The 27,998-nt window shown below is 43.3% G+C and overlaps 1 protein-coding gene across 2 annotated transcripts; it reads left to right on the top strand.

Annotated features, from left to right (window-relative positions):
* Window positions 1–98: 98 nt before the first annotated feature.
* rab33a (RAB33A, member RAS oncogene family) lies at window positions 99–27,979 on the top strand. Of its 2 annotated transcripts, none has more exons than XM_085997495.1 (3): window positions 99–157; window positions 804–1,168; window positions 25,656–27,979. In XM_085997495.1, exons 2-3 carry the CDS (start codon window positions 914–916, stop codon window positions 26,094–26,096), a joined length of 696 nt encoding a protein of 231 aa, XP_085853621.1. In that variant the 5' UTR covers window positions 99–157; window positions 804–913; the 3' UTR covers window positions 26,097–27,979. The 2 variants fall into 2 exon arrangements, with proteins under 2 accessions (XP_085853621.1, XP_085853630.1); XM_085997504.1 differs by lacking the exon at window positions 99–157 and adding an exon at window positions 435–709.
* The last annotated feature ends 19 nt before the right edge of the window (window positions 27,980–27,998 follow it).

The raw sequence follows: 27,998 nt of genomic DNA, 5'->3' as shown, positions 1-27,998 counted from the left end.
AGTTGTTGATTTCAGTAAGGGCAGCATTAGGGATTCGACAATTGGCTTTGGTGTCCTGAGCAATAAAAGGGAGGGGGCGGGATGGGAATCAACCAAGGTTTGCACTGCTGATTGACATCCTCTGACACTTGCTGGAAATTGCATGTGTGGAGATCAGGTAAGGACAGCTCACATATGATGCCCGCATTATAGTAGAATGAGGTACTATTCAGGCTCGCACATTAAATATTTCTAATTGGATAACCATAAGAGGATTCCCTTCTGGTGGACCTGCATTCCAGCATCAGTCACTGCTTTCATTAGAAAACCGAAGGGAACAAATCCGTATTAGTTAGAAAATTTTGGCAATTAAAAATATAATTTGCACTAAAGAGGGGGAAAAACAACTAATTTAGCATACTTTACATATATAGAGAGATTTTACATTTAATTAAACGAGGAGGCTGCAGTGAGTGCACAGCTAGCTTTAAAGCCCCCTGTAAGTGACGGATTCTCTCGGTCTATCTTGCAAGCAGTGCTTTGTCCTGGTGCCAGCGCTCTGCCTCCATCACTGCGTCAATTTCACCTGATCAATTACTGCGTGGCCCCATTAATCAGCACAAAAAACCAACGCGCGGAGAGCGAGAGGGGAAAAAAGGAGCAGCTTTATAAAATTATTTCCAGTTTTATCATCAATCCAATTCTTTCAAATCAAACTGAAAAAACCCAGGTTCGCCCTGCTTGTAACGATGCTGATTACGACAATCTCAGCCCCGACCCAAATGTTTTATATTTAATCTTTTTTATGTTAAATCTTTTGACAGCCGATTCTGGTTTCATCGGTGGATAAGGGCTCCTTATCCCGTTAAGCGTGAAAATATCCTTTTGTGAAGATTTGTTTCACTTTCGTTAATAACACAAAGAGGTTTCCAATATGGCAAATCAAGTGGCGGCGAATGGCGAGAGCAGGAGTTTCACATCTAAAAAGGTGTCCACGGATTATGAATCGTCTTTGGAACTCTCGGTGCAAGCGCGGATATTTAAAATTATTGTAATCGGGGATTCCAATGTTGGAAAGACGTGCCTGACCTTCAGGTTCTGTGGAGGGACGTTTCCCGACAAGACCGAAGCCACCATAGGGGTAGATTTTCGAGAGAAACCGGTGAATATAGAAGGAGAAACGATCAAGGTAACCAGCATTATGATAGACGCATTGTCCAAGGTTGGTTGTAACATAATCAACTAACATGTTTCCTTGTGTATGCGGGGGCGATAATTCTATGTCTCTCCACCATTGGAGAAATATTGACTAGCCCAGTGTACTTGCTTTCACGGCTATGCCGGTCTTGCTGGGAGCAGATCACTAGGAGGTACACCAGCGTTCCAGGGATGTCTTCATTTCAACCCTCCTCTGTGATGTAGGCAGGTGCCTGGATCTACTTGGTGTCCCTACACTGAGATTGGAAACTTTGCTGTGGGGAGATTGAACCTTCAGTGGTATGTCACCTTGTGTTAATGCTCCACAGTGCTGTGCAGAACAGGCTGTTGAACTGTGGAGGATACCACAGCTGTGCCCATTTCTTTCCTCATTCAGTGCCCACCTGCCCAGTTTCCTACAAGGGTTCATGAGATAATAATCTGCAGTGAGGGCCCTGGCTGATTTCCCCTTCTCTTGCCCCTTTTTGTATCCCATGGGTATTGAGGTTGACAGTAGGACCCCGATTGCTGAGATCGGTTAACTAGTACACCGGGCTAGTCAATATCTGAAATCCGTTAACTCCTCCAGATTGGTGATCAAGGTAAACCAGTTAGGCATGCTGTTGTACATTTTCCTAATATTTGTAACACGATCAGCTAATGTGTTTACTTGTGTAGGTGAATTTTTAGGGGCTATTTCCCTCTTTCCTTAACCTTCCCTTAAAAAAAAATTGACTGCAGCCCAGTGACTTGCTGGTCTGTCTGGCTTAGTACAATACCAGACCGTACCTTTGCCCATTAGTTCATCAGGGGAGTGAAACTTCCAGTTCTTTATTTAAAGGATTTCATTTTACCTTTGGGGGGGGGGGGGGGGGAAATAGGTCAAATAATAAAACTTGGAAAAATAGTTTATTTTTGAAGGTAGATACATAAGATTTTAAAATAATAGACTGGGATTTGTGTTTCATTTGTCAGTTGGTTGATTGCATCTGTCCTGATTGACTACAACTGGGACTTATAGCCTGTGAGTAGTTTCAGGAGATAAGCAGTTGGTGTTGGAGGAATACTCTAGGACATATCCACCCCTAATCAGAGCCCTAAATACTTACTGGAGGGAAGGTTGGTCTTCCCTCAGCACACTGACCAGGAGCAGCCTGGTTTAATCAGTGTGTAAAACATGAACACACCCTAACACTTTGATAAGGTTGATTCAGTTTTTGAACTCAGTGTATTTTTCACAAATTTTGCTTAGCCTCTTGAATAAAATGCTGAACTGCACTGCTAAATCAATAGAGTTCAAGCCGGAGAATGTCATACTGAAAGAATCCAGTGCTCTGGTCAAACTGCACTTTGCACACTATGGCAAGTTTTTAGATGTTGAGGCAATATAAAGGTATTCAAACCATGGAGGCAGTGCAGATAAAGACTGATTCCTGATATCAGAGGACTGAGTTCTGAAGAAAGATTGGAGAAACTATGACCTCTTCATCCTTGACATAAGGAATCAAAGACCTTGTAGGTACAGTATAGAAAAGAGTAAAACAGGAATACTACTTCCTATTAAACCATAATAATAGGACAAGGGATTCTGGTCCAAACTGGTGAAAGGCACACTTAGGCCTGATGTCAGAAGGTCTTTTCTGCAGAGTGATCAACATGTGAGATGGTCTTCTGGTTACAGTAGTGGAGGCAAATACCTTTGGAATCATTTGAGATAGTTGGATGTTCTGATAGGGTGAAACTTTAGCTTTTACTGAATGGATGAGCTAAGATGGGCCAACTGGCCTTCCTCGTCCATATTTATCTTCTGATCAATACCCTGAGAATAAAGCCATAATGATGTGCAGTTGTGATGTTTTGGAGGGAGGGTATGGATATACTTACAACAACTGTTTTGGGTGCAACAGAGTAGGTGTGCCTTGCAATTCCTTCACATTCCAGTTGTAAAAATCAATAAATCTATCTGTTGTCAATGGTGCAATTGAGGATTGTGTACAGAATTTGGATTCTTTCTCTTTCCCTCTATGGCGAGTACTATTGGGGTTCCATAAAATAAATGTTTCCCCCACAGTACTCTCTCTAATTGACAACTTCATTCTTGAATGGGACTAAAGCAGAACTCTCGCGGGTGGACTATCGAGACTTGCACAAGAAACAGTAAATTTGATGTTTTTTTAAAACAAATGCAATTTGCTCTAAATAACTTGCATAGTAAAGAAATGGAATTCTTAATACAGTGGCAAAATGTGAACGGTTGTTAATGCTATGTATTAGGTAAATCATTTGGGAATAGGCCATCTGATTGACAATTTTATTTTTGCATTAGGTATTCTGCACTGTGGACATTGAGCCCCACATTGGCTTAACAAGCTGTGGATGTTAGCCTTTTCACAAGTAATTCCTCCCATCATGTAACAATTGAATGTTGTATTTTTAAAATTTTATTTTATACCTTTTTTATTGCATCCCTCAAGAGCATAACCTTTAAAAAAGTAATATTCGCTGTTGTTACCACAGGGCTATTTTTTTCTGTTCTGTCAGGACCCTGTTAACTTTAGCTCAAACTGCTCATGTAAGTTTTCACCATCCATGTTTCATCAGTGGGGTATGTGAGGCATTAATATCGGCACCGATTTACCACAGCAGTATAACCATTGGTGACTAGCATTTATTTGGCACTTCGCAGCAATTATTTTCCCTTTGTCAGTAATTTTCTCCCCTCCGCTTCTCTTCCAAAGATAATGGGGTATGATTCCATATGCACCACTATTTTGCTCAAGTGACAGAAAACAAAGAGTAGGGATAAACGGGTCTTTTTCAGGATGGCAGGCTGTGACTAGTGGGGTACCGCAAGGATCGGTGCTTGGGCCCCAGCTATTCACAATCTATATCAATGATAACATAAGAAATAGGAGCAGGAGTAGGCCAATCGGCCCCTCGAGCCTGCTCCGCCATTCAATAAGATCATGGCTGATCTGATCCTAACCGCCAATCCACTATCACAGAACCATCTCCTGAATCTAACAGAATTAGACACACGAAATAGGAGCAGGATCAGGCTACACGGCCCCTGGGCCCGCTCCTCTACCCACAGGGCCATGACTGATCCGAACCTAGACTCATGTCCAAATTCCTGCCCGCTCCCCGTAACCCTTAATTCCCTTGACTTCTAGGAAACTGTCTATTTCTGTTTTAAATTTATGTAATGATGTAGCTTCTACAGCTTTTTGGGGCAGCATATTCCATGGACCTACCACCCTCTGAGTGAAGTAGTTCCTCCTCATCTCAGTTTTGAAAGAGCAGCCCCTTATTCTAAGACTATGCCCCCTAGTTCTAGTTTCACCCATCATCGGGAACATCTTCCCTGCATCCACCCGATCCAACCCCTTCACAATCTTATATGTTTCAATAAGATCGCCTCTCATTCTTCTGAACTCCAATGAGTAGAGTCCCAATCTACTCAACCTCTCCTCATATGTCCATCCCCTCATCCCCGGGATTAACCGAGTGAACCTTCTTTGTACTGACTCGAGAGCAAGTATGTCCTTTCTCAAGTATGGACACCAAAACTGTACGCAGTATTCCAGGTGCGGTCTCACCAATACCTTGTACAACTGAAGCAATACCTCCCTATTTTTATATTCTATCCCCCTAGCAATGAAAGCCAACATTCCATTGGCCGCCTTAATCACTTGCTGCACCTGCATACTAACCTTTTGAGTTTCGTGCACCAGGACCCCCAGATCCCTTTGTACTTCAGTACTTTCCAGTTTCTTGCCATTAAGATAATAACTTGCCCTACGATTTTTCCTGCCAAAGTGCATAACCTCACACTTTCCAGTATTGTATTCCATCTGCCAAATCTCTGCCCACTTACTTAGCCTGTCGATGTCCCCTTGCAGGTTTTTTATGTCCTCCTCACTCACTACTTTCCCTCCCATCTTAGTATCATCTGCAAACTTTGATATGTTACACTCGGTCCCCTCCTCCAAATCATTAATATAGATTGTAAAGAGTTGGGGACCCAGCACTGACCCCTGCAGAACACCACTAGTTACTGATTGCCAGTCTGAGAATGAACCATTTATCCCAACTCTCTGCCTTCTGCTAGATAGCCAATCCTCTATCCATGCCAGAATATTACCCCCAATCCCGTGATTTTTTATCTTAAGCAATAATCTTTTGTGTGGCACCTTGTCAAATGCCTTTTGGAAGTCTAAATACACTACGTCCACTGGTTCCCCTTTATCCACCCTATACGTTACTTCCTCAAAGAACTCCAGCAAATTTGTCAAACATGACTTCCCCTTCATAAAACCATGCTGACTTTGTCCTATTAAATTATGATTATCCAGATGTCCTGTTACTGTCTCCTTAATAATGGACTCCAAAATTTTACCTACCACAGATGTTAGGCTAACCGGTCTATAGTTTCCAGCCTTCTGTCTACTGCCCTTTTTAAATAAGGGTGTTACATTAGCAGTTTTCCAGTCTGCCGGGACCTTTGCCGAGTCCAGGGAGTTTTGGAAAATTATTACCAATGCATCCACAATCCCTACCGCCACTTCCCTCAAGACCCTAGGATGTAAGCCATCAGGTCCAGGTGATTTATTCGCCTTGAGTCCCATTATTTTACTGAGTACCACTTCCTTAGTGATTTTGATCATGTTTAGCTCCTCCCCCCCCCCCCCCCCCTTTAGCCCCCTGTTTGTCCAGTGTTGGGATATTCTTAGTGTCTTCTACTGTAAAGACTGATGTAAAATATTCATTCAGTGTTTTTGCCATCTCCATATTTCCCACCATTAATTTCCCGGTCTCATCCTCTAAGGGACCAACATTTACTTTAGCCACCCTTTTTCTTTTTATATAACTATAAAAACTCTTACTATCTGTTTTTATATTTTTTGCTAATTTACTTTCATAATCTATCTTCCCTTTCTTAATCAATCTTTTTGTTATTTTTTGCTGTCTTTTTTAAAGTTTTCCCAATCCTCTATCCTCCCACTAGATTTGGCTACCTTATATGCCCTTGTTTTTAGTCGAATACTATCCTTAATTTCTTTACTTAGCTACGGATGGCTGTCTTTTCTTTTCTTTTACACCCTTTTCTTCTCAGTGGAATATTTTTTTTTTGGAAGTTGTAAAATAACTCCTTAAATGTACACCACTGATCATGTATCGTCTTACCCTTTAATCTATTTTCCCAATCCACTCTACTCAATTCCGCTCTCATACCTTCATAGTCTCCTTTATTCAAGCTTAGCATGCTTGTTTGAGATCCAACCTTCTCACCCTCTAATTGAATATGGAATTCAACCATGTTATGGTCACTCATTCCAAGGGGATCCTTTACTAGGACATTTTTAATTAATCCCATCTCGTTACACAGGACCAGATCAAAGGTTGCTTGCCCCCTGGTCGGTTCAGTTACATACTGCTCAAGAAACCCATTCCTAATACACTCAATGAACTCATCCTCAAGGCAGCCCTGCCCAATTTGATTTGTCCAATTAATATGATAGTTAAAATCCCCCATAATTATAGATGTTCCCTTATTACAAGCCTCAACTATTTCCTGATTGATACTCCGTCCAACAGAGTTGCCACTGTTCGGAGGCCTATAGACTACGCCCACTAGTGTTTTTTTCCCCTTATTATTCCTTACCTCCACCCAAACTGTTTCATTATCCTGATCTTTTGACCCAATGATTTGGATGAGGGGACTAAATGTAACATTTCCAAATTTGCTGCTGATATAAAGCTAGGTGTCAGTGTCAGTTGTGACGAGGATGTGAATAGACGTCAAGGGGATCTCGACGGGCTCAGTGAGTGGGCGAGAACATGGCAGATGGAATATAATGTGGATAAATGTGAAGTTATCCATTTTGGTAGAAAAAACAGAAAGGCAGTGTATTTCCAAAATGGTGAAAGATTGGGGAATGCAGATGCTTAAAGGGACCTGGGTGTCCTTGTACATGAGTCACTGAAAGTGAATGTGCAGGTGCAGCAAGCCATTAGGAAGGCAAATGGTATGCTGGCCTTCATTACAAGAGGATTTGAGTACAGGAGTAAAGAAGTCTTGCTCCAATTATATAGGAGTACCGTGTACAATTTTGGCCTCCTTACCTAAGGAAGGATATACTTGCCATAGAGGGAGTGCACCAAATTGATTCCTGGGATGGCGGTACTGTCGTATGAGAAGAGATTGAGTAAACTAGGCCTAAATTCTCTTGAATTCAGAAGAATGAGAGGGGATCTCATTGAAGCATACAAAATTATTACAGGGCTTGATGGGGTGGATGCTGGGAGAATGTTTCCCTTGGCTGGGGAGTCTAGAACCAGGGGCTACAGCCTCAGGAGACAAAGGGTAGGCCATTCAGGACTGAGATTAGAAGAAATGTCTTCACACAGAGGGTGGTGAATCTTTGGAATTCTCTACCCCAGAGGGCTGTGGAGGCTCAGTCATTGGGTATATTCAAAACAGAAGTCAATAGATTTCTGACTAGTAAGGGCATCAAGGGATATGGCGATAGGACTGGTGTATGGAACTGAGGCAGAAGATCAGCTATGATCTCACTGAATGGCGTAGCAGGCTCGAAAGGCCAAATGGCCTACTCCTGCTCCTATTTCTTATGATATTCATGTGTAATGCTTCACAGTGAGTGCTGGCAAGTTTTTTGACCACAAGGAACCTTATGAAGGTACCCAAACCTGTCTTCATCTGATACATGCTCACTCTGATCAAAGGTCACTGGATAGCGATCAGGAATAGGAACTCGGACTGAATTTTCCATTCCTTAACTCTAGGACAAATGTAAGAAGTCACAACACCAGGTTATAGTCCAACAGCTTTATTTGAAATCACAAGCTTTCGGAGCGCTGCTCCTTCGTCAGGTGAAGCTGTTGGACTATAACCTGGTGTTGTGACTTCTTACATTTGTCCACCCCAGTCCAACTCTGGCATCTCCACACCATTAACTCTAGGACATTGAGGCCAATTGTTGCTCCCTTAATATTACCTTGGCAGAGATCAGCTAACATCACAAATAAGGGATCAAACTTGGGACATTCCTGGCCTATGTAGCTCATGTGAGTAAACTCACTGAGCCACTGGGAGAGCCCCACTGTGACTTTTATATGAAATCAGTGGTGAATTGAACCTGTACACCACCAATTCATGGTACTGCACATTGGTGCTCTGGCATACTGGGCTACCCATGGACAGTCAGTGCTTATGATCTGCTCTAGCTGGGCTGCTACATACAAGGTGAATAGCACAATGATGATTGGTGGGGGGAGGGAGAAATTCATACTTCTAGCCCTAATTAAAGGGACAGCTAGTGAAGGCGACATTTGGTTAATTATTTGTACAAGTATCCTGTTGATTGTTGAGATATTCAACATATCTGGGATAACAAGCTTTCACCTATTTTCAGTATGTATTGTGCCATGATAGGTGTAGGTGTCTTTGTAACTTGTACTGCAATGGTAGGTGCTCTGTAAAATGTTATGTGCTGGCATCACGAGTAACCAATAGTGAGGAATTTGTGGAATTTCTTTCATGATTCACCTCCCCCTCTCTGTCAGACCCTGTTTATTGGGGAATCCAGTCTCATTTTATTCTTGGTGTATGTAAGTGTTCAGCTGGTCCAGAAACAACTTCAGTATATGTAGGTGGAGGTGAGAATCTGATTTCTCTGCAAAGATGTACCAAACCGCTTTTAATGTAGGCATCACTTCAAACAGCCACACTTATGACACATTACTGTTCTCAATACAGAAAACCTGGGTTTGCAAGCGGTTCAGGGTTTAAATGGCTGTGTATCTCTGTGAAGTCTTTATGCGCGTGCTTAATAAGTTAAAAATTTTACGCACCTAGGTGTGTTGCAGCAAAATGTTTCCAGGTAGAACGGTATATATTTAATTGAAATTTAAACTGAAGGCATTGCAAAGGAATTCAGGTGGAACTTTTCAGCAAACAGGTAATAGACTGTAGAACAAGCTACGATAGCAAAATACTGCGGATGCTGGAAATCCGAAACAACAACAGAAAACGCTGGAGAAACTCAGCAGGCCAGGCAACATCCGTGGAGAGAGAAACAGAGTCAACGTTTCAGGTCGAAACCCTTCTTCAGAACTGAGAAAAAAAGCAGGAAATGAAACGGATTACAAAGCAAGTTGTGGAAGGCCACTCAAACTATGCAAACCATAGGGTTCATATAAACGGTGAGGAAATGCTGGCTGCAGAGCATTCAATTCTCTTGAGCTTTTGCCCACAACCTTTGCCTAGGAACATGCAACCCAGAATCTGGGGTTGAAATAAAAGCCATATGAAAAATTCCAAATTGTTATGAAACCTGTTAAATGGATAGATTTAATAATCTATATATATAAACTGGTATGCCTCTCTCTCTCTGCCTCTCTCTCTCTCTGCCTCTCTCTCTCTGCCCCTCTCTCTCTGTCTCTCTCTGTCTCTCTCTCTGCCTCTCTCAATTCAATTCAATTCAATTCAAATGCTTTATTGGCATGAAAGTTTACAGGGAACCATATTGCCAAAGCTTACATAACAAAGTACAGTTTTCCAACATTCTGTAGGTGTCAAACAATTTTGACCTTCGTTGGGTACACACAATATTAGCTTAAACAATATTAATTTAAACAGTCGTTGAACATCGTTGGGTACATTCAGTATTAATTTTAAACAGTCCTCAGGTTGTGACATGTTGTTACATATTTGGCACCAAGGTATGGTCTGTCTCCTTCTCCCAGGACTAATCTTAATTTTGACAGGTCATCCAATTCTTTGAAATCTGGGGTTGTTTGGTTGAGCTTGTCAAATAATATGTTTCTTGTTGTGTTGAATTTTTCGCATTTTAGGAGGAAATGCATCTCTGTCTCAACCTCGCCGGCCAGACATTGATCACATATTCTATTCTCTCTAGGCTGCCAGGATTTCTTGTATCTTCCTTTTTCAATTGCCAGTTGGTGGTCGCTTAGTCTGTACCTGGTGAGGGTCTGTCTCTGTTTTGTGTCTCTGATGGTCGAGAGATAGTCTGCCAGTTTATATTCTCTTTTTAGGGCCCGGTAACATTCTAATCTGCTTTGGCTTTTGGTTATTTTGTTCCAATGTTCCAGGTAGGTTTCTTTGCATTGTTTAATGATTTGGTTCACTCGGATTGGTGTTTGGACGGCAGTGTTGGTCTGGGACTGGTCAGGGTCCGGCTGAGTAGGAGTACTTAGTTTCAGTAGCAGCTGACTCAGGGGACTCTTCTGGGTTTAGCTCTTGGGTCTGGAAGGCTTTAAAATGAAGGGTGTCTGGGGAGCTAGATTTGAGGTGATTTAGGAAGTTTAGTGCTTGTTTTTGGATGTTTATTATCAGTGGGTATCTGCCTAGTTCGGCTCTGCATGCATTTGTTGGTGTTTTCCTTTGGGTGCGAAGAATGCTTCGGCAAAATTCTGCATGTAGGGCTTCTATTGTGTGTTTTTCCCATTTAGTGTAGCTATGGTGATTGAGCGGGCCCCATACTTCACTACCGTACAGCGCAATGGGCAGGATTATGCTGTCAAATATTTTGAGCCAGATTTTGATTGGGATTTGGATGTTGTAGAATTTTCTTTTTATTGCATATAGGGCTCTTCGGGCTTTTTCTTTTAGTGTCTCTCTCTCTGCCTCTCTCTGTCTCTGCCCCTCTGCCTCTGTCTCTGTCTGTGTCTGTCTGTCTCTGTCTGTCTGTCTCTGTCTGTCTCTCTATACAATCAAAAGTTATAGAGCGTACCTACACGTATGTTATCGAAAGAAAGCTCATCGTTAGGGGACTCTCGTAGGCGTATTTACTTTTTCGTCAGACAAAAATTGTTTGGACGGTATACAAAAAACGTTCAAAAATCCACTCATTAGCGGTTGACCAATCCTACCTCTCATTAGCGTTGAGTGATGTGCTGCTTGACCAATCCTACAGTTCACTCACCTGATGGTTGACCAATCAGTGCGTCATGGGCAGGTCCTAATCCTCCAGTCTCCCTAAACTTCGCCGCCATTTTTTTCATCCCCACAGGGACAGCACCAGCCAAACAGACCCCCACATTGCCACTCCAGGAGCTTCAGGTGAGTTTCCACACAGCGGGCGGGTCATCGACAGTGGCCGACCATCAACCGCACCACCCGTGGGGGAGCTCAGCTCGGGTCCGTCTCGCCCCGGCAGCCTGGCCGGGCCTCAAGCGCTAGGCCCCAGACACGCAACGGGCGTGCCAACTGCAGTTGCCGGCCGTCAACCGCGCGATCCCCTGGGGAGCTCAACGAGAGGGGACAGACATGGGCAGGGACACCGCGCGGCCCAAAATTGCCCTGGCAACGCCGGGCACCCGCTGCTAGTGTGCTATATAAATGTTGTAATTTAAAAAAAAAAAAAAACCTTTTAGTTCATTTAATTCTTCAACTAATGGCCGGGAGGCAGGCAGCCTACTCCAAACTCTGAGCATTCTCTGACATTTACTGGGAGATGAACAAGAGTGATTAAATGGCCGATTTTCTTTCTCTGTAGGAAAACACCTGACCTTTGGTGCTGCCTCCTGATATTGTGGATGAGACTGAGAATTTATGGGGAATTCCACCACAATCTGACTTCCAACTACTGGTGCATAATGAAAGTTACAGTTGCAAAATTATGTTATTATGACCAGTTCCCTTTGCATTCTGGCCAAAACTCAGCAAATTCCATATTATTCTTTTCAATGCTAATTGGTTTTTAACAATGTAGCCAAGCGAGACAGTGACCTAACACTTTGGTGTGATTACATGCTGTATCATGCAGTGTAGGATGTGGGTTAGCATTCCACAAGCTCTGAACAGATGTGAGGTGCTTTCCTGGAGGGAGAACAAATTGAAGGTCGCTGCTGTGCGCATCTGAGCTTCTGACTTGAATGGTATTGATCGCAGAGTTAGAACTTGCCAGGTACCTCTGTCTGCCAGCAGACAGTGCCATGACTGTAGTGGACAGTAACTGGGCAGAGGTTGAACAGAATGGCCCGTATTTTCCAATCCCTATGGGTGTGTACGAGGTGTGTACACACCCATAGGGACATTGTAAATGCTGGTTTCAGGCATGCGAAGCGCATGCGCTGAAAACTGACATTTACGATCTGTCAAGAATGCGGGTGGAGAGTTCCACTTTCTGCAGAACCTCCATCCACTGAAATCCCTTAAAAATCTTACACCTGGTAAAAGCAGGCGTAAGGCCTGCTTTTACCAGCATAAGAGTTTAATAAAAGTAAAAAAAAAAAAACTTTTTTCACTCATTTTATAATTAAAAAATACTTTTTAAAAAAAGGTAAGTTTATTTTTAGCCCTGTAAAAAAACTTAAATTTTTTCAAAAAATTAAATTTTTGTTTAAAATATTTAATTTAATGTAATTTTAACTCATTTTAAAAACGCGATGGTTTTTAAAAAATGTATTTAATGTTTTGATGTTTTTTTCAGTGATCCTCATTCATACTTTTGACAGGTCTATCTGTCAAGTATGAAGGGAGATTCCCTTCTCCCATTGGCGTGCCTCTGGGATACGTGGGCCCTGCGCATTTTGTCATGGAGAGGCCCAGGATCGGAAATGGCCGGACCTCGGGAGCCCTTGGGTAAGGGCGTAGATTTTTTTCCGATAGGAGGCATCCGCACACAGGAAGCCTCCTATCAGAAATTACGGGTAATATAACTTCATTGAAATAATTTCTGCTTCGTTAGCTTCAGAAAAACAACCCTCACTAAAATGTCGGATTTTTTTTCAAGCTGTACCCTGTTGAGGAAAAATGTGAAAAAACTTGGATTTTATCTAGAATGAAAGGTGAACAAGGAAAAATAAAGCTTTTTTTTAAAGCTACCAGCAATCCTGAAACGAGAAGAAAGGCAACTACTACTGGATGTAGGGTTGCCAACACTCGTTGGATGTATTCCTGGAGGTTTGATCACATGACGTCCAATCACATGACACGTACCCGCACTTTGTAACCATTGTTGAATTTGCCTTGTAAAGGTGGCCCCTGTAGTTGAGTCTTTGCTCCTGGTTTTGTGCCAGCAGTTGTCGTGCGAGAAATTCTGAGAACTGGAAGGCTGTGAGGAACTGAAGAAAGTGCACAGGTGCAAACCACAGGCACAAAGCTCCACTTTCTCCAGATTGCTAGCAGCACTGACGTAATGGCTTTAAGGGCATTTGATTTGAAAGATATTACACTGGTAACCACGCTTTGCTGATAGTAACGTCAGTGATCTAACATTGAACCAGAGTCATTTACGGGTCAAATAAATTTGTTTAGGTGCATTTGGTCAAACTAGTTTTACAATCTATTAAAAGAAAATGGTCTGATCAGATTTCATTAAAAAAACTAACCAATCATGAAGGGCAGATTATTTACATTATCTTTACATTTTCAGTCCTATTATTTCCCTTGGGACTCATCTTGGCACTGGGGCAGGAAAGGTCGCCCCCTCTTGCTATCCACACTTGTTTTCCTTTGTTCACGAGGGTGGTGATGTCAGTGCATGCAGGTCAGCACAAGGCGGCAGCGGGTTTTGTGAAAGAAATGGCTTTTATGGAATGGGGAGTTATTTTCCCAGCATCCATACTGGCAGAGAAACCGCTCTATCCCTGGGGTTGAATGCTGACCATGTGCATTCGGGTGCAATGCTGAAAGCGATGGGCCTGAGAGAGAGCCAGACCATCTGCCCATTCCCCCTCCCCCAGAGGGACAATAACATTAGCCAGCCGAAAATGCTGGAAAAACTCAGCAGGCCAGGCAACATCCGTGGAGAGAGAAATAGAGTCATCTGATGAAGGGTTTCGACCTGAAACGTTGACTCTATTTCTCTCTCCACGGATGTTGTCTGGCCTGCTGAGTTTTTCCAGCATTTTCTGTTGTTACTTCGGATTTCCAGCATCCGCAGTATTTTGCTATCGTAGCATTAGCCAGCTGTTGTATTTAATTTCAAACAGAAATACATTTCAAATGTATTTCTCTGTTTTTGTCTGGAGAGTTTCTTTCCATCAATAGCGAGAGGGCTGGCTAACTGAACCCTGGTAGCTGCCTCCAAGTGCTGAAGGTACCTGATATGCCTGGTTTTACTGATTTCTGCTGAGTCTCATAACATTACAGAACATATCACTGCATAAAAATACTTTTTTTGGGCTTAAAAGCATAACCTTGTGTTCTAACTTATAATTTTCTGTACTGTGTTACAAACAAAGGTGTGTACAATTCAATGATTTCATTGCAAGACCATCCCAAAGTAAGCAAACATTGATTTTAGAATGTCAACCTTAGTGTTTAGTGTGGTGAGGAGGAGGAGGAAGAGGTTATTGTTGCGTTCATCTCTCAAATCTGACTTTAATTCATTTCTGGAACTCGGTGCTGCATTTAGTGCTATCAGCAACAGCCCCTGCATTGTGGCAACAACAACATCAACTTGTATTTATATAGCGCCTTTAACATAATAAAATGTCCCATACAGGAGCGTTATCGGATTAAACTTGACACCGGGCACAGTAAACGAAACAAGGAGGTCGCCAGAGAATCCAAGACTCGCCAAAAGAAATGGTTTCTGTGGCACTTGTTGAGGCTACGCCAACACTGCTGGTACTAGAACCACTGCTGTTCGAGGTGGATTGTTGCCAGGTGGGAATTGAGAGTACTGGGTACTGAGGTACACGGGTGTGAATCCCACATACAAAGTATTTTACTCCCAGGTTGCCAGCCGCAGCGCCCTGGAAGATCAAAAATTAGAGACTCCCAGACAATCTGAGAGGGTTGGCAATCCTAACTGGATGTTTGCTTAAAAAGGAGCTAATGGATCCCCCATGGCATTGCTCATGTGTAGTCTGGGGCTTGGGCTGTGTAGCCATGTGTGGAAAGTTGGGGAAATGCAATGATCAATGAATGGAAATTGGGAAAATGTGAAACTTGAGCCAAACTGCATGATTTGTGCCACATACATGGCAGATATTTTTCCTACCGATATGTTAGATAGTTTCCAATACCTTCTCAACATGTCAAACACACATCGGCACAAAACGCTTTAATCTATAAATCTAGTAGATGCTCTTGGATCTAAAAATTAGGACTGAATAAGATGGCAGCAATAACTGGATTTCTAAGTAATTAATTAAGGCCCATTTTTTTAGGTAGGCAAGGCACTCGCCTGACTGGTGGGAGCCTGATCAATATTTTCCAATCGGGATCCTATGACATCCATAGAACCTTGATGGCTTTTTAACGGCACACAGAGATGTGGCCACAGCGGGCACCCTGCTCTGTAAAACTTGACAGGCAAGAAGAGGAGGTCCTCAAAGGTAAGTCGAAAACTTTCCTTAGTCGGGCCAGGAGGAGTAGGAGTACTTTCCTAGGCCCCACAAAGAAAGTCTGAGCCTTTGCTGCCCCTGGCTCCTCCCCTCCCCTTCCCACCTCCCCCATTAGATGCCTTAGATTCACCTCTCTGCGACTTACCTTGGGCTGGGCCCCATGATTGTGACCTGCCAGAAGCTGGGCAGCTGCCTTTTGCCGCCCATTTTGGCCAGTGGGATGTAAATGAGACCCAGCCGTTAAAATCAGCTGAGGTTTCTCACGGAAACTCCCGGGCGAGAAGCCTGCCATTTCCCTCCACTTGGGAGTTGAAATCCACCCTTATAATTTGGGAAAATTACTTCAAATTAAATTGCAAGAGTAAGACAAGGGGCCACAGTTTCAAACTAATAACAACAGTGTACTGAAATTGAAAAATCTGCAGGGAACCACAGGTATGAAACTGCATCCCATCGTTCTGTGGTACAGCATTCTGCACAGTCCTTGTGGCTTGTGACTTCTTCATATTCTCAACACAAATGTTGTGTGTTTTAGTAATTAAAATCTCAGTGAAGGGGCTCTACTCTTGGCTGAGTGGCTAACTTCACTTTCTATTCTGGTACTGAACCATACAGACCAGAAAAGCCTGGCATTTAATTCCTGTCCTGTGATGACTTCGTTAATCTCAGCCAAAGTGGTGGGGCATTCAGTTGGTAGGCTATGGAAGGAGAAAATGTTCACCTAGGATTCTGAGTCCTGATCACCATCCAGTGACCCCGTGAGAGTGTCTGCCTTTGTGGACATCCGTTGCAGATCGCTTTGAAATTGGCTTTGATGCCCCCTCCTTCCAATAGTTAGAATGGCCCAACTACCCCTCCTTCCAATAGTTAGAATAGCCCAACTACCCCTCCTTCCAATAGTTAGAATAGCCCAACTACACTGAAGCGAGTTGTAGCAGCCCTTCCATTCCCACCCCAACTGAGTTCAGTTAACTCAGCACAGATCAAGAATGAATTGGGTACCTTTCTGATGTGACTGCGTCACTGCTGTGCCATGTGATGCATTCCATCACTGAGCCCTTGGATGAGGTCAACTTGCTAATTTCTTACTGAAACGTGATTACGTAATGTTTTGAGCAGAAATTTCAGGCCTACAACCAAATGATTCATTGTTGTGATGGAAAGGTTTTTAAACTTAATGCTGTTTAACCAATGTCAATAATCGAGTCACTAACACACTCCTGTGCCAAGTCTGCTGAACTGTATACTGCTGGTTTGTGAAGGAACGCTGATTTTTGTCATACACAGTTTTACAGTTTAAAGTTCCCAGAGGTGTGACTTGTGTTAAGGTGTGCTGTGTAACGGTAAGATTCCAGTTTATATCTGCAGTTCCCCAAGCAGAAAGCGCCTTGTCTTGACTGTCTGAGGAAGGGAGGGAAAATTGTCCAATAGATGACTCGAGGTAACCTTTGTAGATGCCTAGAAGCTTGCTTGTATTGTGTGGAGAGAATCCAGAAAAGGAGAAGGAAATGGAAGTGAGGAGGAAACTAACTGTTAAATGCTGACCCTTTAAACCTGTGTGAAGCCAAGCAGTGCACTATTTAACATGGAAATCTATCCACTGTTAAAACAGATTTTTCACTGCAGGATGTAGGCACATTGCTGCCCTTTTGGATAATGATTTACATTATTGCAAGTTGGATGTCGTCCCTCTCCTCGCTCTATTACAAAGCTGCTGTCCAGGCTCCCTGCTGCACTTCTCTCGGACAGCTGAGTTGATGCAGCCATTTAAGCCAAGTGACCTGGAACTGCATTTACTTAACAGGATTACTCCTAATGAGAGACTGAAAGGCTAGAATTTTAATTGAAAGGCAGGTTGGGAGCAGTGGGGGGGTGGGGATCTAGGAAGAGGTAACGGTCGGGAAACCGAATTTAAAGGCAGGGCCTGATTTCCATTTCAAACCTCTGTTTCCCACCTGCAGCCAGTCAGATGGAGAGGCTGTGGACAGGTCGGCTTGCAGCACTAGGCCACAGAGAAGGGAGGGAGGGATCGAGTGGGGACTGAGGGGGGTAGTCTGGGGCCAGAGGAGGATTGGGTGGGAGAGGGAAGAATAGATTGGGGTCAGACTTCAGAGCATCATGTGGGGGTGGGTGATGAAGAGAAAGGGAGAGAACACTGAGGCTGGAGCAATGTGGGGGGAAGAATGGATCGGGGCTGGAGCAGCGTGGGGGTGGAGTCCGGGAAAGCGATCGGAGGCCCCATGGGAGGTCTCCAATTGTAGGGGTTGGGAGAGGTAGGGACGCTGGATCCAGGAGGTAAATGTAAAGGCAATTACCAGTTGGCGTATTCCCCAAGGCCTGCGAAACCTGACCAGCCACAGTTAAATTTGTAATGCTGATTAATTCTAAGGCATGCCAACCTCATTATAATATTTAAATAAGCAGCCCGCCTCCTGGGAGCTGGTTAGCTGCCTGCGCCCCCCCCCGCCCCCGTCTTGCTTCCGTTAAAACCAGAAGTAGGCGGCTTGTTGTCGGGATTCAGTTTTTTAACACCTCCAAACGCACCTGGTTTTTGGGGTTAAAATTGCCCCCCAAAGTTGCAGGTATGACAGCTGTGCTGTACTCTGGACTCCGTATATAGGAAATCTTTCAAATGCCAGCTGAGATGGATGGAATGTGGAAGCACCAGAGGCAACAAGATGGTTCGGTGTCTAGTCTACAACCAGTTTTTTAAAAATGTTTTATTCATTGATGGGATGTGGGCGTCGCTGGCTAGGCCTGCATTTAGTGCCCATCCCTAATTGCCCTCGAGAAGATGGTGGTGAGTCGCCTTCTTGAACCGCTGCAGTCCATATGGTGTAGGTACACCCACAATGCTGTTAGGAAGGGAGTTCCAGGATTTTGGCCCAGCGACAGTGAAGGAACAGCGATACAGGTCCAAGTCAGGATGGTGTGTGGCTTGGAGGGGAACTTGTAGGTGGTGATGTTCCCATGCGTCTGCTGCCCTTGTCCTTCTAAGTGGTAGAGGTCGCGGGTTTGGAAGGTGCTGTTGAAGGAGCTTTGGCGAGTTGCTGCAGTGCATCTTGTAGATGGTACACACTGCAGCCACAGTGCGCCGGTGGTGGAGGGAGTGAATGTTGAAGGTGGTGGATGGAGTGCCAATCAAGCGGGCTGCTTTATCCTGAATGGTGTCGAGCTTCTTGAGTGTTGTTGGAGCTGCACTCATCCAGGCAAGTGGAGAGTATTCTATCACATTCCTGACTTGTGCCTTTGTAGATGGTGGAAAGGCTTTGGGGAGTCAGGAGGTGAGACACTCGCCGCAGAATTCCCAGCCTCTGGCCTGCTCTTGTAGCCACAGTATTTATATGGCTGGTCCAGTTCAGTTTCTGATCAATGGTAACCCCCAGGATGTTGATAGTGGGGGATTCAGCGATGGTAATGCCATTGAATGTCAAGGGGAGATGGTTAGAGTCTCACTTGTTGGAGATGGTCATTGCCTGGCACTTGTGTGGTGCGAATGTTACTTGCCACTTGTCAGCCCAAGTCTGAATGTTGTCCAGGTCTTGCTGCATATGGACACGGACTGCGTCAGTATCTGACGAGTCTCGAATGGTGCTGAACAGTGTGCAATCATCAGCGAACATCCCCACTTCTGACCTTCTGATGGAGGGAAGGTCATTGATGAAACAGCTGAAGATGGTTGGGCCTAGGACACTGCCCTGAGGAACTCCTGCAGTGATGTCATGTGATTTAGATGAATGACCTCCAACAACCACAGCCAACTTCCTTTTGTGCTAGGTATGATTCCAACCAATGGAGAGTTTTCCCCTTGATTCCCATTGACTTCAGTTTTGCTAGGGCTCCTTGATGCCACACTCGATCAAATGCTGCCTTGATGTCAAGGGCAGTCACTCACCTCACCTCTTGAGTTCAGCTCTTTTGTCCATGTTTGGACCAAGGCTGTAACACTGTTGCTTGCATCAGTGCTGGTGTGACGGCAACTACCTCCAGTGCAAGTGCAGGAGATGCAATACCTGCCCTTATACCTCCCCCTTCCCACTGTCCAGGGCCCCAAACACCCCTTCCAGGTGAAACAGCGATTTACTTGTACTTCTTGCAATCTAGTATACTGTTTTCGCTGCTCACGATGCGGTCTCCTCTACATTGGGGAGACCAAACGCAGATTGGGTGACCGCTTTGCGGAACACCTCCATTCAGTCCGTAAGGGTGACCCTGAGCTTCCGGTCGCCTGTCACTTTAATTCACCGCTCCATTCCCACTCGGACCTCACCGTCCGTGGCCTCTTTCATTGTTCCACGGAAGCTCAGCGTAAGCTCGAGGAACAGCACCTCATCTTCCGATTAGGCACTTTGCAGCCTTCCGGACTCAATATCGAGTTCAACAATTTCAGATCATAACATCGGCCCCTATTATATGTTTATATATTTTTTATCCACACCTTTGGTTTGTGCCTTTTCCTTCTTTTCCTCTCCCACATGGCAGCTGCCTCTCATTCTGCCAGCGCATTTCACACTTCATCCAGAGCCATCTTTTGTCTCTTTACCTGTCCTATTATTCCTTGTCTCGTCTTGAATATCTCTCATAATGGAGGAGAAATTCGGTTGAGCCACAAACGGGGCGCCAAGCTCACCTGGGTGCCGGAATTAGCGCAGCGATCAGAGCAGTTGTGACCGCCGGAAATTCAGCTTGAACGCCCCAAGAGGGACACTGGGCGAGGCTCGAGGCGCTCCGCGTCCCTCTTACGGTGCTGAAACTGAATATCGCAGCGCACGCTGCGGCACGGCGCGCTTCGGTACTGCAGACCTTCTTCCCATTAAGGGGGAGGGGCCTGCACCAGCGCGAGCGGAGATCGCGAGTGCCGGCAAAAGAGCCCGGCACCTCTCGGAAAACAGCCGGCACTGCCACGGGGGGAGATCAGGAGGCCGGGGACAGAGGTGCTGGCAGGCGGCCGCCGAAAAAACGGCCGCCCCGCACCTCCACCTTAATTTGCGCCACTGCCACCACAGGTAGGCCCCGTGAACCGGGCGCGATTTGCGAACGGCGCCAGAGGCGGGCGCTACCAAATATCGAGATCGGGGCGGTAGCGGGGCGCTGCGCACACTGATGACGTCATCGGTGGCGGCGCAGCGCAACAGGCTAACGCTGCCATTAGCGCCCTAGCTAAATATCGCGGGAGGTGTGGCCAGTGGCGCTAAAGTCACCGAGTGCCCTCTTTAGGCGCTAACTGGTGGCGCAGCCCACCGAATTTCTAGGCCAATGTCTCTTCACCTCCCAGACCTTCCCCTTTGTTCTTTCATCCGTTCTCCCATTTCCCAGCCCCCAAACTGGCCTTTTAATTTGTTTAATTTCCTGCTTTTTTTTTCTCAGTTCTGAAGAAGGGTTTTGACCCGAAATGTTAACTCTGTTTCTCTCTCCATGGATGTTGCCTGATCTGAGTTTTTCCAGCGTTTTCTGTTGTTGCCTCCTGTGGTCCTAGTTTACCCAGCATCAGTTTGAATTTGGATGTATTCTACTGCAGACCCTGAGGTTAGATTTGGCTGATTTCAGAGCCAATATGACCTCTGCAGCTGTGTAACCAGGCATTGATTGGTCAGTAACAGATTACTTATCTTGGCCATTGCATTCCTGGTAACTCTGTTCAGGAGGATGCTTTTCAGTTGTCTGGATAGTGACTTGTAAATGGAAGCTGATTACTCATTGATTGATTGTGTGTATGTTTGAGCTACTAATTGGAGCCTGGGTCCTTGTTAGATTTGAGATGTCATATGAACAGGCTCCTCTGATCCCACCGTGCTTTTTGAAAATGCTGTTATCCAAAGATTGGCTGGTATAGATGGAGAAGACTGCAGTAATGTGGGGATGAAAAGAATATTTTCTTAAGCACTTGATTGTGTTCTGTTTGTCAAACATATGTTATGCTGATAGTTGTTTGAGTTGCTCTGTTGAATGTTTCAGGTTTATTCACCACTTGTTCACCCTTTTTGTGTGTTATGCATGACTAAAATGACAGCCTCTTGATAAGTGGCTATTTCTGCTCTGCATTCTGTAGTAATGGTGTCAGATTTCAATAGTATCCCCAAAACATTTTTACGCTATGTATGGAATGTGAAAAATTAGATGGTCATCGGAGAGGGAGGTGAGCTTGAATTTTCCAAATCCATCTAAATTGGGTCAATTTGCATTTTGGTCCCGTTGAGATGATTGATTAATGGCCAATTTATATTTGAAAATTGTTTCAAGAAGCAGTTCTGCAATGACCCAGGCTCTTAGAGCTATGGCATCTGCGATTTAAAAAATTTGCAGCGTAAAACAAAGATGCATTCACAACTATTACAATACTGGTTTATAGGGACAGGCTCAGCATCTCAGCCTGCCAGTGGCCACATAAGGTGGTTCTATTTATATTGCATTTAAAGGGGGGGGGGGGAAAGTGTAGTCCAAGCCCAGCTGTTTAGGGTTGCTCTTGGAGCGTTCAGAAGTATGTCATATTTACTGTACATTGCAGGCAGAGCTGTTGGCAGTAGTGCTGTAAATGGGTCACACACATACAGCAGGACAGTGTACTCCACTCGTCTTCTGTTGTGGCTTCCATTTGCTTGGTAGCCCACCCCCATCCCATGGATCTATTTTCTGTGGCACAAGGAAAATCGGACCCATGTGGGGAGTTAATACTCTAGAACCATCAGCTTGCTAACATGCCTCGTGGTCTAATTATTTTTTGTTTAAACAAAAGCCGAAATACTACAGATGCTGGAAATTCTGAGTCCCGAGGAAAGGTCTTAAGACGTGAAACGTCGACTGACTTCTGTTTTACCACAGACCTGCTGAGTATTTCCGATGTTCTGTTCTTTTTGTTTGGTTTGTCTCTCGGGTCTTGTGATGCTCTGACTGCTTGATCATTGGCAAATTTAGTTTTCAATAATCAAATCTGGTGAGCAGGTGGACAGAGTGGCAGAGATCGCTCCAGCAGGGACTGTATAACCCGGTGAACAAAGGGTTAATTGCAGGGTTAAATTGCAGAATGATTAGTTAATTCAATATCTTCGAGCAGGCATTAAGATAATCAGCAGACTGAGCACAAGGAGCATTGTGACGCTTTTGTGTAGTTTTATCTTGCCTTGTGAATTAAACACAAGGGAGTTGTTGATTGTCCTTTTGAAGCAGCTATGAGACATGTGTCCTTAAGATAAATTGCTCCTAATAAGTGTACAAGTAAAGTAACTCCATTGAAATTCATGCTGGCCAGTAGATGTGCTGTGAGCACACCCTTCACTAATGTCATTAGTGCATTTGCCATATGACTCCTCAACTTGGGGATTCTCTGAAAAGAAAGAAGCCCTTTGCATCACAAGGATGCAGTGGTCTCTGCCTCAATCATGCCCTATGGCAAAGTATTCTATGCTCCAACAATTCTGTAAAGAAATTTCTCCAAATCTCTTTACTCACTTCGTTTAGTAATAATTGTAAATCAATGCTGCCTTATCACTGACTCCCCAAACAGAGGTAATAGCCATTCTACATTAACTCTATCAAACAGAAAATACTGCAGATGCTGGAAATCTGAAATAAAAACACAAAATGCTGGAGAAACTCAGCAGGTCAGGCAGCATCTGTGAAGAGAGAAACAGAGTTAACGTTTCAGGTCGATGACTTGCCAGTTCTGACGAAAGGTCAACGACCTGAAACGTTAACTCTGTTTCTCTCTTCACAGATGCTGCCTGACCTGCTGAGTTTCTCCAGCATTTTCTGTTTTTATTTAACTGTATCAAAACCTTTTTAAAAAAAAAAAAACTTTATTAAATCTCCTCTTGTCTTTCTTTGTTGCAGTGGAAATAGTCCTAGTATCTCAAGTCTCTCCTCATAACTATAATTTCCCATCCCTGGCATAATTCTGGTGAATCTCTGTCATACACGCAATGGCTTTAATGTCCTTTCTATAATAGGCACTAAAAACTGCACACAATATTTTGCATAAATCCATTATTACTTCATCACTCTATTTATAAAGCCAAAATCTTATTGGCTTTTATTAATGGTTTTATCTACCTGCACTCCCACTTCAAGGGAATTATGTATTTGAACCCCTAGGTCTCTCTGCTCATCTGCAATATTCAGCATCTTTCCATTGAGTGTATTCTCCCATTCCTTGTTATTCCTCCCAAAATGCATTACTTCACACGTATCCACATTATCTTGGACAAACATGTGACCGATGTATTCAGTCGATGCCTTCTTGGAGTCTTTTGCAGTCCTCCCCACTGTTTGCCAAATCTCCCAATTATGTGTAGTCAGCAAATTTCAAGATTGTGTTCTCAATCGTCAAGCCCAAATTATCTACATATACCTAGAACAAAAATAGATTAAGCACTGACTTTTGGGTTACGCCATTCCTAACCCGAGCAAAACCCTTTTACTCTAACTTGTTTCCTATCCATCAACCAACTTTCCATTTATGCTGTTGTATTTGCTTTAGATATGAATCTTTCTAACAAGCCTCTCGTGAGACATCTTGTCAAATGGTTCATGAACATTCATAATGGTCATTTCAAAAAATTCCATTAAAACTAGAATTAACCTATGTAATGTTTACTAATTTTATCTAGAATTCTACATTTAAATTTTTTTTACCCACAACTGATTTTTAACTAACTGACCTATAGTTATGCAGTTTATTCTTCTCTACCTCTTTAACAAAGATGTTACATTGGCTCCTCTCCAATCCCATCGCACAATTTGCATATGTAAGGAGGATTGAAAAATTGTAACGCGATCCTCTGTTATTTCCTCTCTGACGCCTTTCAATGACCTGCATGTTTGTGAGTGTGATGACCTGGATCTACTTTGTCATTGTTGCCACAGAAAATGGTGGGACAGAAGTTCACATGTGCCCATCCAATGCTACATTCCTGATCCCAACTGGTATCTCATCCAAGTGGCAATTCTTCATTTGTGAATCTACACTGAGCTTTGACAGGCTATTCAGTTGAATGCCAGGAATTTGAGTCCATGTTTACTGAAGTTGAGCAGCTGTGCTAGCATCAGTTTGCTTGAAACCATTTACTTTTTATTGATGTAAGCAACATTTGTGGACAAACTTTCTTGTGCAATGCTGGTGAGATGACTTTTCTTGCAGAAAAGGAGTTTTGGCCATGGTTGTATTGCCCCAACGCTTAGTTTTGAAGGTGTAAAGGTGATAGTTTGGGAACAGGTTACCTATCTTCTTGGCCGGGATGTCACATGATGTGAGAAGACCTATTTATGGGAGGATTTTTTTATAGCATCAAAAAGGAATGCTCTTTTGGTAGCTCTTTGTGTAAACGCAAGGGGTAGGCAGATGTTTAACTATACAGAACAGGAAGGTCACAGGTTTGATCCTTATTCTGTGCTAAGTTAGCTGTTCAGATGGATGTTAACAATCCCTTGGCACGATTCAAAGAACAGAGAGTTATCCTATTGTCTTGGCCAACATTCCTTTCTAAACCAGCACCACCAAAAGAAAACATAGATTAGCTAGCTCTGCACTTGTTTGAGGTGAACAGCTTTTAAGCATCTTCCAGTTCCGATGACAGGTCATCGACCTGAAATGTTAACTCTGTTTCTCTCTCCCCCCAATGCTGCCTGATCTGCTGAGTGTTTCCAGAATTTTCTGGTTTTAGTTCCTCTGTTTTATGAGATTGTTGCTAAGTGTAAAATGCCTGCCATTTTGCCTATGTAACCGCCACTGCATTTCAAAGTCATTGATTTTATGTGAAGTGTTTTGAAGATGTGATTAAAATGTTATATACATGACTTTCTTTACCTCTTCCTATCTGGTGAAACAACAATAGGTGCTACATTTGGTCTCTCTCCCCATGGGCTAGGAAGCGGAATATCAGGGAAAGTGCTTGTGCATATATAGGATCCACCTCTGTGCCCCCCCCCCCCCCCCGCAAGGAAATTTCTCGTTTTCTCAGCTCATACATTAAAAAGCAGTCAGATGGTTCAGGATTGGCCACCAGAGGGTTGCTGGTATCTGTAGAACTATATTCCATCATGATTCACTTCTTTCAAAAGTGGAGGGGAGAAAATTACAAGAGGCAAAATATATATAATTAATTCCATCACCATTTTCTATAATTTCTTTTTTTTCTTTTTAGATTCAGGTCTGGGATACGGCTGGCCAAGAACGATTCAGAAAAAGTATGGTACAACACTACTACAGAAACGTACATGCCGTAGTGTTTGTGTATGATGTAACAAAACTGGCCTCCTTTGAAAATCTCAAAGCGTGGATTCAAGAATGCAACAGCCACTCTGTTTCGCCCAGTGTGCCACGGGTCCTGGTTGGTAACAAATGTGATCTCACTAACGAGATACAGGTATCTTCCAACATAGCACTCCGGTTTGCAGATGCCAACAACATGCTTTTGTTTGAGACATCGGCAAAGGATCCAAAAGAAAGCGACCACGTGGAATCCATTTTCATGTCTCTGGCGTGCAAGCTGAAGGCGCAAAAAGCGTTGACATTCCGAGAGATGGAGAAAAGAGATGGGAAAGTTCATGTACAGTCAAATGCTAGGAGCACATGTCCATGTTGAGTGGCTTAGATCGAGGAGCTGAGAGTGAAGCTATTAGACTGTGCCTGTGTCAGTTTGCTAAAACTGTTTGCTTGTTCTTTAATGTATATGACATTTGAGAAAAATCGGTGACTTTTTGGGGTTCCTAAGACCAAAAAGCTCAACGTAATCAAAGTTCTTTTATAATAAATCTATAACCCTTTCAGTGATTTAAGCTAATTTGAAAATAAACATTGCCATCTGGAAAAGTATCTTGTGAAACACTGCCAAGTTTGTAAATACGCAGTGATGTGCAAGGTGATATGGTGGCAAGATCGCATTGCCAACTGTGGTATTACAGTTCAGGATGCATGAAATATAAGGGCTATTTCCACAATCCCATGCTCTCTGCGGAAAACCACGTAGAAACGGAATGCAGGCCGGAGATAAAGCAACAACATTGTAGCCCTGATACTTCAATCTGTGCTCCTTGCTGGGTGCACAGCATTGTACAATTACTGCAACCCAACGGTTCGATCCTAGCCAATGGTTTGAGTTTTGAGCATGCTGTCCTAGGAACTGGGATTCTTGAAAACTACCACTCACCTGAAAAGCCAAATCTCAGTATATGTTTAGAAGCAGTATTTGTGAATGGGTAAATGATACAATATACCTGATAATTTTTAGCTAAATATAAAAATAGTTTTATGGGAGGGAGCAATCAGTGAAACTATTTGTGGAAGTCTCTTATGGGATCTTCATTGAGATTTCAGACTGTGGGGCACCTCTTTTCAGACTCAGTTTAAACCTCTTCTATTGAATTGTTAGAGGCCTGGTCTAGCTGCATTGTAGGTTTCTGACAAACTTTCAGTGAAGCAGAAGCTGCTGAAGATAAACACGATGAACTGCGTGAATGATAACGTTTCTTCAAATGCTTCATATTTTGAGTTTGTGAAGAAAATAAAACTTTTAACCAGGCCAATCAACTGTAATCAGGAGAGACAGCAACAGACAGTTTTAGTTTTTCCACAATATTCGACCCAAAGGTAAGGTGATCAGATTATGATTGTTGATACCAGATCATGTCTCTTTGAGCTTGATTGGATAAGGAGTGGCTGAAGAATGGTTCATTTTTTAGTTTTGTTGTGAATTCTTTAAAAGTCAAGTCTGGGAAAGTCCTCCTATTTGCTTTGAGAAATGAAAGTTTATAGTCACAGAAAACTGGGGATGGGGCATAGGGAAGAGGAAAAAATTGCCCTTGAGTACAATTTTGTTCCAACTTTTTGACATTTGAAGAAGTAATTAAAACCATGGTATTGGGCTTAACAGAAGCAAGGGGTCATCACTTCTACATGCACCACAAGCCACTACCCCCTCCCATATGCTAAGCACTGTAATCTACTGCAAAGGTTGCTTGGTTTAGTTAAGAGATTATATTTCTCTTAGAATTAACCAGCTAAATCTCTGAACAGATAAAACACTGACATCTATTCTGAAGACAAAGATATTGAATAGTGGATTTAAATAGACAAAGTTGTAATTATTCTCTTTTAGACACCCCCCCCCCCCCCCACCATGTGTGCAGACTATTTCTACTGATGGTGCATAAAATATAACATTTCAGTACTAATTGACCCACATTTGGAAACATGTTGAGCAGATGCATTGGGTTATACAGTCATACAGTATTGTTGGTGACTGAACTCTACAGCTTGATGATGGTACTGGAGCTGAATCTAAAGTACATGTTAGGGATGTTGTGGTGATGGAAGTATTGTACTGTAGTTTGTGTAAATTCTTTATAACTGACATGCACTCTGAGAGCAGTGCGTGAATCTACTTGTAACTTAATTCAATGTAACTTGTTTCTAATTTAAAAGAAAACGAAGAGTTTAAAAAATAAATAAAATATAAAATGTAATCAGTTTGAAAATGGTTTGTCTT

This window comes from Somniosus microcephalus, chromosome 1 (assembly GCF_052327205.1).
Source record: "Somniosus microcephalus isolate GS21.2 chromosome 1, FLI_Smic_1.0, whole genome shotgun sequence".
NCBI lineage: Eukaryota > Metazoa > Chordata > Chondrichthyes > Squaliformes > Somniosidae > Somniosus > Somniosus microcephalus.
This window is presented reverse-complemented; position numbering and strand designations above follow the sequence as displayed.

Bases quoted from the DNA above. Each gene is read 5' to 3' on its own strand.
- rab33a (XM_085997495.1), top strand. From the start codon at position 914: ATGGCAAATCAAGTGGCGGCGAATGGCGAGAGCAGGAGTTTCACATCT. The intron at 1,169-25,655 runs GTAACCAGCATT...TTTTCTTTTTAG, and splicing joins TAGAAGGAGAAACGATCAAG to ATTCAGGTCTGGGATACGGC.